At 39.4% G+C, this 12,345-nt stretch overlaps 1 protein-coding gene across 1 annotated transcript; it reads left to right on the forward strand.

Annotated features, from left to right (window-relative positions):
- Window positions 1-515: 515 nt before the first annotated feature.
- LOC122130581 (stonustoxin subunit beta-like) lies at window positions 516-12,140 on the forward strand. The gene is made up of 4 exons (XM_042705308.1): window positions 516-623; window positions 7,515-7,753; window positions 8,336-8,382; window positions 11,556-12,140. The coding sequence occupies exons 1-4, from the start codon at window positions 516-518 to the stop codon at window positions 12,092-12,094; spliced, it is 933 nt and encodes a 310-aa protein (XP_042561242.1). The 3' UTR covers window positions 12,095-12,140.
- The last annotated feature ends 205 nt before the right edge of the window (window positions 12,141-12,345 follow it).

Raw genomic sequence — 12,345 nt, forward strand, 5'->3', positions numbered from 1 at the left:
AAGCCCATGTTCCCCTCATACAGTTTTACGGGCACGCCTCTGATGACCTCACGGCAAGCCATCCCACCTCTGACATCATTTGTAGCGAACAGAGAGCATAGTCACCTCTCTCATCTCTCTCTCTCTCTCTTCTCTCTCTCTCTTCCCCCCTCTATCTCTCTTTATCTCTCCTGCCCTCCCTCCTTCCGAATCAACCCGGTTCTAGAGGATGCCAAACATGCACTCTTACTGCCATACCAAAGAGTCAGAGTGAATGTTTGGCACCCTGTAGCCAGGCCAGGTGAGTTGACTATGCTCTCTGTTCGCTACAAATGATGTCAGAGGTGGGATGGCTTCCCTAGAGGTCATCAGAGGCGTGGCCGTAACACTGTATGAGGGACCCCCAGGTAGGTTGACCCCTGTGTGAGGGGCCCCATAGATGGGTGAAGCACGTGTGTGTGTGTGTTTTGGGGGGGGGCACTCTGGACAAGGGGGCACTCTGGATGGGAGAAGTACGGTTGGTGGATGCGCGAGGAATGCCTATGTGCATGAAGCGCAAGGGCGGTGGAGGACAGTGTGACGAAGTGCCGTCACTACAGATGAGTGTTTGCTCTGACTGCCACACTATGGAGCCTGGCTCATTGGTATAGCAGTCAGAGTGCATGTTTGGTACCCTGTAGACCCAGGTTCAAATCCATGTGGGGTGACCACACTCTCCCTTCGCTACAAACTGGACATATTTTATCACACTGAATTTTACTGGAATTTTGAAATGTACATAATGTGGAGGACGCCAGATATTGGGCTGTAATATTTGAGGTTTTGCTCAGATCAAGCTGAAATTTTAGGAAGATATGGCTGATTGACTATGTTTTGATTTGTAGTTGAAATTTCGTAATAAATATGTATACTTAGCTCTTCAGATGAGAAATTGTACATAATGTGTGCGCATAATTAATAAAAATTTGCATAAATATGTATTTTTAATAAAGGAAAATCTTTGAAAAATGAAAAAACTGTGTGCTGTGTTGTACTCCTTACTATTAGCTTTAAAATGAGATATCACACATTAATATATGTTACAAAGTGTTCTTACATCACTGCTTTAATTGAAATCACCCTAAATCGGTCATTTTAGGGGCTGGCAACAAAGGGTTAAAGTAATATTTAGTCTTTTGTTATACTGTTATACAGACTTTCTGAATGCACACTATTAGATAAATCCTGTTTTTTCCTATCCCTCCAATGCCTAAAATGGAGGATGATAGATCTATGGGAACTGATGCATTTTCAGTTTAGTCAGGACCACTCTCATCTAGTAACAAGTAATTAGAGTATTGAGAGGATACAACAGTAATCTTTGGCAGAATGGCTTAGTTTGGGGGGCTTCTGCTCATCATAGCGATAAGTATCAGTTTATCATACAGCGGCTATAACCACCCAAACAACCATCCACCAAAAGTGGTAACTGGAATAATAGTGAAAAGGTAACAGCACCGTGCTCTCAACATTGCCCATTTGACACTACTAATTAGCAAAACTAGACAGCAAAGGACCTAGGTTGAATAAAAGTTACAAATGGACAGTGACTTCAGATCAAGTGTAGCTTCCATATGTATTGCAAATGGAACACAGAGAACCAATGGGCAGGCAGAGATAATGTGACACAATTACAGGTACAGCAAAAGGCAGCTCACCATTAGGTAGAAGGTGCTTCTCCCAGAGTGAGCAGAGGTATTGGTCCGTATATACACACCTGCAGAAAGGTTCCCTTTAGTTGGAAAGATAGTGTAGGAAGAAGCATTGCCCCAACATAGACCAGCATGGAGAGTTGTGTGTGGGAAAGGTCATGAGTTTTTTTAACATTAAATGTATCAGTTGTTTGTGTGTGAAAGGCAGTGGTATGAGCAGAACACAGCTGTGGGACTGAAACAGATCCATTTAGCAACTTACCTACACTTGCACAACTAAGATTGGTTCATTTCAGCCTATTCAGATACCTCTACAGTTGATGGGATAACATGCAAGAGTGTAGCTCTCATATGGACTGCAGATGGAAAACAGAAAAACATTGGCGAGGCAGAGATAATGTGACATGATTAACAGCAAAAGGCTAGACGGTTTACTGGTTATATAGAGCACTTTAGGTGATCCCTTATCATAAAAGGTGAATATACCAGGGATGGGCAGTATTACTAGATGTATGTAAAATATATTTAAAATGCAGAATAGTATTTTATCATTTGTATTTGATTGGCCTTATACAATGGTTATGTAATTTGTATCAAACGAGTATAGTGTTGAATATTTTCGCATACTATACTCTAATAATATTATCAGTATATTTTGAGAATGGAGGATGGGGGAGGAGGCGGGAGGAACCAGTACACATCCACAGAGGTGCACTATTAAAGGGTATTGTGTGACTGGAACATAGAAATGTATTGCAATAGCGACATCTTCTGGCCACTTGTTGGGGCTGAAAAACATTGAAGCTGACATTGTGCGTAGTGCAAATGTGGCCAGGCAAACAGCAAGAATACCTTATACAAATAATGGAATGGAATAATTCTGCCCTGATATTTTCTCAAAAATGGTTTCATTGTGATATGAACATTATTGCTGTCAACAATACTTATGGCCTCTATACAAGTTTTAAAGGGTTTGCATTTAACCAAGAGAACATACACTCAGTTGCCAGTTGATCATGTACACCTAGCTTGGCTAGCTTCACTGATTGAAATAGGCTGGCCAAAATAATAGAAACAAGTGGTTGTTATTTTTAAACTAAGTAGGCCTACAATGCAATATAATTCAACAGCACCACAAACTGCAGCCCCCAAAATGAATACACAGGATCAACAGCTCTCCATATTAGTTAAAACAAATACTGAACACTGTGCCCTTCATGAAGACAAGATTAATAGCAGGACTGGTGCATTAGTTTTAGCGTTACTGGCACCTGTGTTTTTATGCTTGGAAGAGGGACAAAGGCCTATAAAGGGGAATCACCTAAATGTAGGTTATGTTTTTTATCATCCAGAGGTGTTATTATAGTGTTTATACATAGTTATAATAGTGCAAAAGGCATAATTACACCCCACAGCATTTTTCATTTAAACCGGCCTTTTAAAAACAGCATGTAAAGGAGATTCTTTGGTTATTTTACACAAACTCTGATTTGAAAAAGGCTTAGGCTACTTTATGTGTAAGCCTTTTGTAGGGATGGGAATCGAGAACCGGTCCAGTGGACCGATTCCTTGGGATCGTTAGCCAAAATCCTTTTCGATTCCGCTATCAATACTTAAAAAAAAAAAAAAATTAAATATTAATTTTTCAAATTTTTTCCCGATTCCGCTATAGATGCCTTAAAAAATTATTCGTTTTTAGATTTTTTTTCTTTTTGATTCCGGTATCGATGTAAGTGCCGTTTAGGTAGGTCACGTGCACGCAGCTTTGTTTTGTTTTAGACTCTAGCCAACATGGCATCTAGGCAGAGGCGTTCAAAAGTGTGGTTATATTTCACGCAAAAAGACGACCACAGGGCCACTTGCAGTGCTTGCAAAACGTCTCTTTCGTCAAAGGGGAGGGGGGAACTACCATTACTCTGAAACATTTGTCCATACTGCATGCAATAACTTTGCAGGAATGTCGCATTTTTGAGCGCTATGGAGTGAAGATAATGTTAATGAATCTCAACCAAGCAACAGCAGCGCGGCTAATGTTAGCGCTTCATCTGTTAATATTGAAGGTAAACTCTAACAGTCTATTGTGTTAGTGCCATTTGTTTCATTGTGTAAACCAGCTTTCACTTTTTGTTTATGCCAGTTTTTTTTTTTTAGTTCAAGGTGAATACACTTGTAAAAAAAAAACAGCACTGTAATTGGCATGTTCAAGTATTATTTAATACCATTACTCCGAAACATTTGTTCTCAAACTCTGGTATATCAAGGACACATAAACTGCCACAAATTAGACCAGGGAGGGATCCCTATTTGATATTTTCCCTATTTGACTATTTTCCAGGCTTGAGTTTAGATGTTTTATTACAAAAATTGTATGAAACCCATTACCAAATCAGTCGTACATTCTGTTACTTATGGTTGGAATTATAGTCAAAACTAATAATTGTTTTCTTTGTTGGGACTGTCATGGTAAAAAGTGACCGGGTGCCAAAAAGAGCCCGGGTGATGTAATGTTGGTTTTCGAACGACTCTTGAGTGACAGTTGCTATACCAACGTTAGCATTATGTCACCCGGGCTCTTTTAGGAAGTCAGACTACCTCAATAACGCGATTTACCCCAGAGCATCTTGCATTATACTTCGCTACCTGAGACCAGCTTGCCTGTATTTTACCTGCAATAAACCAAGCAAAACAACCATGTGCTTGATGTTTGACTGTGTTAGGAAAGTTGTTGACTCACAAGTTTGTTATAGTGTCAAAGTAAGTAAATTTCAACCGGTTTCGCCGCTAGCATCTCGTTAGCGATTAGCAATTCCTCCGTTAGCTGGGGCACATTATTTTGCTTAGTGTATAGCTAGCAAGCTAGTATGAACTCTCCCAAGTCTTTCTAAATAGGCCTATATCAACAAATAATGGTAGATCCTAAATTATTTAAGATGTTAGCAAATGAACTGGCTGGCTTGCTAAAAAGGTAGATGAACAGGCACCGTATATTATTTAAAATGTTAGCAAATGAACTGGCTGGCTTGCTAAAAAGGTAGATGAACAGGCACCGTATATTATTTAAAATGTTAGCAAATGAACTAGCTGGCTTGCTAAAAAGGTAGATGAACAAGCACTGTATATTATTTAAGATGTTAGCAAATGAACTGGCTGGCTTGCTTAAAAGGTAGATGAACAAGCACCATATATTATTTAAGATGTTATTAAATTAACTGGCTAGCTTGCTTAAAAGGTATATGAACAAGCACCGTACCGTATATTATTTAAGATGTGAGCAAATGAACTGGCTGGCCTGCTAAAAAGGTAGATGAACAAGCACCGTATATTATTTAAGATGTTTGCAAATTAACTGGCTGGCTTGCTAAAACGGTAGATAAACAAGCACCGTATATCAGTATATTTTCTCCTTTTTTATAAAAACAAATTTCTACTCTAAACAATTTCAATTGAAATGCAAATGATGATGTAAACAGCTAAAATGGAACACTTTATTTACCGGGTAAAAATGTGTTTAGCCACAATATATAGCATTCAAAAAGTAGTATTGACTGCAAATGTTGATGTACAGGATACCGGCAGGTGTAGCTAAAACGGAATACTTAATAGTTTTAGGCACAATATTAAGTGACTAACAAGTAGCTGATGGCTTTCGAACGACTCTTGAGACTGACCAAAAAGTGCCCGGGTTACGTAGTGTCCGGGTTACGTAATGCTAGTGTTGGTATAGCAACTGTCACTCATAAGTCGTTTGAAAGCCAATATTACATCACCCGGGCTCTTTTTGGCACCCGGTCACTTTTTACCATGACAGGACCCCCTGGCACCCCATCAAGGAAAAGGATCCCTAGGCTATGGGTCTCTGGACCCTACTTTGAGAGTTTGTTGAACTATTCTTAGGTTTGTTTTTGGTTATTTAAAACATGTAAATGTATACATACATACTGTATATGCTGTGCATCGTCTATTCAGAGAATATTATATAAAAAAAAATTAATGTAAATAAACTCGTTTGTACTCTTTTTTTTTCCTTGCCCAAAAATAATCGATAAGAGAATCGATTAGGAATCGAATCGATAAGAAAGAATCGTTATGGAATCGGAATCGTTAAAATCTTATCAATTCTCATCCCTAGTCTTTTGAAATTACAACCTAGACTAACCTAGATAGAAAGACTAGGGTACCATTCTACAGCTGTTCAAATCATCTACAGCAGAGAATTCTCCAATAACAAATTCGGCTCACAAGGTGTGAGATTTTGATGTTCTCATGATGCAAATACGGCATATTTAATGAAAATTCAAGCATATTAGACTAATTTCTTGGTCTGTCTTATCATTTATTTTCATTCATAAACTGCAAAATGTTATTTAAAATGATATTTTAAATTGTAGATTGACATGGGGTAAGGCAACATCATGTAGGCAACATAATTGTCTATGTTTCATGAAAGCAGACATATTAAATGATAATTCAAGCATATTCCGCAATATATTATTTTATATTGTATATTGACGTGGGATAAGGCATTCCAAAAGACTATGCGTAGCTGGCCATTCTCTTAAAAGGCCATGCATAGCCATTATCTGACGACAATGATGATGATGATGATGATGATTCTCTCATGATGCTCTCGTTTTGTGTTATAGATCCAGCGCACCTCTCTTGCCCCTCCCTAAAAGCCCAAAGTCACTAGCCAGACTGTGGCATGTTTAGTTCAGCATTGCAGGCTCATGCCCACGCACACAATCACAGTGCTGCTGAAAAAGATCAGAGGGGAAACACAGAATAAGTAACCATGTGAAATAATTGTGATATCAATATTGACAAAAATAATCATGATCATGATTATGATTGTGTTCCATAATCAAGCAAACCTACTATATTGTCAAGCTTGGAGAGAAGGAGAGAGTAGAGGCTTTACCCCTATCATAGGATTGATAGAGGTGGGAGATTCTGGAGATCAGCTTCTCTCTAAGGGACTGTCTAGTCACCACTGCAAACTGCAGACAGTGAGGTTGGTGTTGTCAGCGTGGAGACACCATCTAACTGTTGCTCAGAGAATGGCCTACTTAACAGTAAGAAGGTGCTGCCATTTATACCAGTCAGTCATATGGTAGAATACAGGGGAGTGGTGACACTACCTCTTGGGGAAGGAGTTCAAATGCATACAGGAGAACCTGAATCCTCACAAAAGCCATTTGAATGCTAATGAACATGAGTGCAGACAACACAAACAGGAACATGAGTTACGGATTAAGATGATACAAAATAATGTTGAGTTCCTATGTGACACAGCAGGAAAACAGCAATATTCAGTTCTAACATGTTTATGTCAGTTGAATAATTACTTTGGTTTTGTGACTTCAATAATGGGCCACAATTCACTTCAAACACAAAATATGAATGTCAAATGTTTCATGACTCATTCTAATCTCATTTTGAATATAAATGAGTTTGTATATTTTAAAAGCTATGCATACAAATGTCCATGTACTTCAGGGTTTTTAATAATTTCCTATCATCTTAAGGCCGCCCTTACAGCTCCCTGAGTTGCCCTTTTGGGCCCTGGTCCCCCTGTTAAGAACCACTATTTTAAAGGGCACCGGAGCATTTCCTTTGAAAACATCAGTCCCAGTTAAAAGTGTTTTTGTAGCTCATTCATATTTACATTTGTATTATTTTTGATTAAAACAAAATTCAGTAATGACTTCATGTACAATGAAGCATTTTAGGTACTGAAGAGATATTATGCTGATAAGGAGATTTTTCAGTTTAACTTGGAGAACAAAGTAGTGTGTACTATTTTATCTCCATCTCTGTCTCCATTTTAGAACTGTCCCTGACTAGTTTTTGGATCATATCAAATTGTATTACGCTCTCTCTCTCTCTCTCTCTCTCTCTCTCTCTCTTAGGCTCTCTGATTGTCTCATCTCAGAAAAGGGTTGTATTTGTCTGGCTTCAGCTCTTTCTTCAAACCCCTCCCACCTAAAAGAGCTGGATCTGAGCTACAATTATCCCGGAAAATCAGGACTGAGGCTGTTATCTGTTAGACTGGAGGATCCTGACTGTAAACTGGAAAAGCTTAAGTAAGCGTAGAAAGAAATCCCAATGTTGTACTTTTCTGCATTATTCGTGTGAGATTCAAATCAGTTTCTTCATACCTAGTGTAGTGATGTATTTTCGAAGATGTATTTAAATAGCTACTTTATCAACTTAGATGTAGGTAATTTCTTTGATACAGCGTCCAATATTGCAAATATGATTTTAAACTGTCCCTTTTGCAAAGTGGTCCAGATAAATTATCTGAGGATTAGAGGTCAGGCAGGGAAGTGGACTCCAAAGGAATCCAGAAGTCCAAATTAATTCTATGGTAGCAAAGGGATTAGTCAATGAATAGGTAAAGGTAAAAACTAGTCCCAATTAGGCAAGAAATTGGCACCAGTGCAAAATACAGCAGCATTCAATGCAATAAAATATTCACCATTGCTCCTATAGCCATTTTAATTAGATTTATCAGATATAACATTCCTATTACAGTAATATATATTTATCTTTCCTTAAAACATAATTTAGTTCATCTAGTAACTATTAACTATTCAAATGAAAAATAATGGCAGATCTTATCTGTTTTAGAAGAGTATATGTGTGACTGTGTGTTTCTGTTACAGAACTGACCATGCTTCAGTAAGCAGAGCTCGACCACGTTTGCTGAGATGTAAGTCTTAATGGTTAATTCAGTAACTGTATGAATTGGGATCATTCACAGACATATGTTCTGTGTGTTCAGTCTCTAGTCTGTCTTCACTGAGTGTTATGCCTGTTGTAGCTGTTACCACTGCACACTTCACAATGATGCACACCTGTGTGTGTCTGTGTTTCTATGTGTCTGTGTGTCAGTGTGTCTGTGTATCTGTGTGTCTGTGTTTGTGTCAGGGTCACAGCAATTAATGAGCCCAAGGCTTTCATTTCCAATACCAAATCATTTGGGAAGTGTTCAGCTCTTAAGAAATCTAGAAAGTAACACTCCTCAGAGGACAGTAAGGGGTGGGGATGCATCCAAATGCGTTATTTGGGAAAGCACAGATAATGCGATGTAAGTAGGTTACTTCTACCCAAAATTGTTCATTGGTGTAAAAAAAGTCAGCTCTATGACTTCACATCAGTGCATCAACTATGAGCTACTATGTTTCTTCAGATCAATTCATATCATCATTGTCACCGTCTTCAAGCGACTCAGAGACCTGAATGGATTGATTGTATTGGAAACAGCCAGTACAGGGGGACACAGGGGAAATAACAGGGAGAACACAAAAGCAAAACTGGTAAATAACGCTCAGAAGATAAAGTCCATAGGCACAATGACCAACAAAACACATAGCTCAGGAGGTTTTAGGGGAAAAAATAGGGGAAAAAATAAGGTAAACAAGGCACAGGAACGCTGGAACATGGGAGCTAGGGAGAGGAAACGGATAATTAGAATGACCTGTAAGTCGGGGAGGAAGACAGGAACGATCACAGGAGTTGAAGAATCCGGAGCTTAAATCTTCTGGAGTTTAGTCCTTTTAAAACGAGGCCAGACAGAGAAGTGAGAGGATTGAGGAGTTTATATAGTGGAGAGAGTGACAGGTGCAGGTAATCAGCCAATCAGGGGACTGGGAAGGTGAATCAGGAGGGGGCGTGGCAGGAGCAGGGCGTGGCAGGAGCAGGGCTCAGCGCTGGCGTGATAATCATATACCACAAGATCAAAATACCCATTCTGTTTGCAACTTATGACATTGTTTTCACTAACTAGTCGTGTTATTTACTATACATTATTGAAAAGAGTTTGCTATATTCTATTGTTGCCGTATAATAATACATTTACCTATATTTTGTATTCTTTACTTATAACAAATAGCAAATACACTAAGTACAGACAAGCATTATTTATAATCATCTGTAGTTAAATTGTGTACTGAGTACTATGTACTGAGAGTCTTTTTAATACTCAGTTGAAAATATAAGTACTGTACGATGACATAGGCCGACACTGATTAATGGTGAACTGCCACTTTAAAAAAAGACTCTCCTGTTAGGTCCATCGTTTTTGCATCAAACCTAAATTGAAATAAAACAACATTTCATGCTAAACTAGTTGACGTATGACAGATCAGATGAGATGTTAACTGAAGGCCCCGATCATAGAAAACAATTAACTTTCATACAGTATTTGTCACACTAACAGTTACGCAGTATCTAGTTTCAGCAAATCACATTCCCTTTCATCATTCGTTACCAACACATATCTCTTATTTTAACTCCTCTCTTCTCTGAATAAAGAATTATTTAAACTCTAATGATGATGAAGATTGATTAAGACATTTTTCATCTCATTCCTCTCATTTCTCCAACTCCCCTTGGTCACTTCTCACAAATCATCTCTATATATACATGGACTGGGGGAAATGCAAGGCTGATTCAAATGTCATGAGAAACCACCACTTTCAAGAATGCCTTCCCATCAGAACAGAGAGAGAAAGATGCTGTTATAAAGTTTATACTTTTCCCATATAGTGAATATGTCGTCACTGCGACCTAAATATTTACACTGATTCAGACCCCTCTGAAACACACAACACCATACACAAATAAAGTTTGATTTGTGTATTGGCGTACTGTATTTGGAATGTAGTGTGTCTGTGTATTGTTGTGCTGGGTTAGAAATGTGTAGTTGGGTGTGTGTGTGTTGGGGTGCTGTGTTTGGAATGTGTAGTAGATTGTGTGTATTTGCATCCTGTGTTTGGAATCTGTGTGTGAGTGAGTGAGTGCTTGTGTGTGTTTGCATATCGGTATGCTGTGTTTAGAATGTAGTGTGCCTGTGTGTTTTGTGTGTGAGTGTGTGTTGGGCGTGTGTGTGGGTTTGTGTGTTGTTGTGCGTGTGTTTGTGTGTGTGTGTGTGTGTGTGTGTATATTGGTGTGTTGTTGTGTGTGTGTGTGTGTGTGTGTGTGTGTGTGTGTGTGTGTGTGTGAGTGTGTGATGGGCGTGTGGGTTTGTGTGTTGGTGTGCTGTGTTTGGAATGTAGTGTGTGTGTGTGTGTGTGTATTGGTGTAATGTGTTCGGAATCAGTAGTAGTGTGGTTGAGTGTGTGTGTGTGTGTGTGTGTGTGTGTGTGTGTTATGCTAAGAATATGTAGTTGTATTTTTTTCTGTGTTTGTGTATTTGTGTGCTTTGTTTGGATACATGTAGTGGTGTGTGTGTGTGTGTGTGTGTGTGTGTGTGTGCTGTTGTTGTAATGTCTAGTTGTGTCTGTTTCTTCACGTGTTTGTATTGTGTGAATTGGTGTGCTACATTTGGAATGTGAAATAGAGAAAATCTCTCTCTGTGTGTGTGTGTCTGTGTGTGTGTGCTCTGTGTTTGGAATATGTAGTTGTATTTTGTTTGTGTTTGTATATGTGTGTGTATTTGTGTGCTTTGTTTGGAATATGTAGTGGTGTGTGTTTGTGTGTTTGTGTGTGTGTGTGTGTGTGTGTGTGTGTGTTCTGTTTGGAGTGTGAAGTAGTGTGTGTGTGTGTGTGTGTGTGTGTGTTTGTATGTACTCTTGAGTTGTGTTTTAAATATGTAGGTGTATGTTGTGATTGGAATATGAAGTTGTGTGTATGTGTATTGGTGTGCTGTGTCTGGAATGTGAAATAGAGAGAGTGTGTGTGTGTCTGTGTGTGTGTGTGTATGTATATGTGTGTGTGTGTGTGTATGTATATGTGTGTGTGTGTGTGTGTGTGCGTGTGTATGTATATATGTGTGTGTGTGTGTGTGTGTGTGTGTGTGTGTGTGTGTTAGTCGGCAGCCACTGTCACTCACCATATTCTGATGATGTTGTTCTCTCCTCTCTCCTCTCCTCTTGTCTGCAGATGCCTGTGAGCTCACACTGGACCCAAACACAGCAGGCAGAAATCTCTCTCTCTCTGATGGGAACAGAAAGGTGACATATGTGAAAGAGGATCAGCTGTATCCTGACCACCCAGAGAGATTTGGCTGCTGGTATCAGGTGTTGTGTATAGAGGGTCTGTCTGGACGCTGCTACTGGGAGGCTGAGTGGAGTGGGGTTGAGGCTGAGATAGCTGTGGCGTATAAAAGCATCCAGAGGAAAGGGTGGAGTAATGACAGCACACTGGGACGTAATGACAAGTCCTGGAGTCTGTACTGCTCTCCTGACAGTTACTCTGCCTGGCACAATAATAAACACACTGGCATACCTGTCCCCTCCTCCCACTCCAGCAGAGTAGGAGTGTACCTGGACAGGCCGGCCGGTACTCTGTCCTTCTACAGCGTCTCCTCTGACACACTCACACACCTGCACATGTTCCACTCCACATTCACTGAGCCCCTCTATCCTGGGTTTTATGTTTGGGATCATAACTCCTCAGTGTCCCTGTGCCAGATCACATGACCTCCTCATGCTGCAGGAACACAGGAGTCACCCACTCCTATTCATACACGTGTGATGCTGTGATGCTATGGAAATAGTGATGTGTATTCTGTTTATTAGTGATGTGTATTCTGTTTGTACACCACTACTTTGATGATACTATGCAAATGGTGATGTTTGATTTTTGTATATTTTGTGCATTTTGTGAATTTAATATATGGGTTATAAGAATTGTTCAGCAACAATATGGTGTATTCTGCTCTCCTAAAGGT

Source organism: Clupea harengus, unplaced genomic scaffold, assembly GCF_900700415.2.
Source record: "Clupea harengus unplaced genomic scaffold, Ch_v2.0.2, whole genome shotgun sequence".
NCBI lineage: Eukaryota > Metazoa > Chordata > Actinopteri > Clupeiformes > Clupeidae > Clupea > Clupea harengus.

Excerpts from the sequence above, each read along its gene's own strand:
- LOC122130581 (XM_042705308.1), top strand. The coding sequence starts at position 516 with ATGCCTATGTGCATGAAGCGCAAGGGCGGTGGAGGACAGTGTGACGAA. Across the intron at positions 7,754-8,335 it reads TGTAAACTGGAAAAGCTTAA|AACTGACCATGCTTCAGTAA; the intron begins GTAAGCGTAGAA and ends TTTCTGTTACAG. Across the intron at positions 8,383-11,555 it reads TCGACCACGTTTGCTGAGAT|ATGCCTGTGAGCTCACACTG; the intron begins GTAAGTCTTAAT and ends TCTTGTCTGCAG.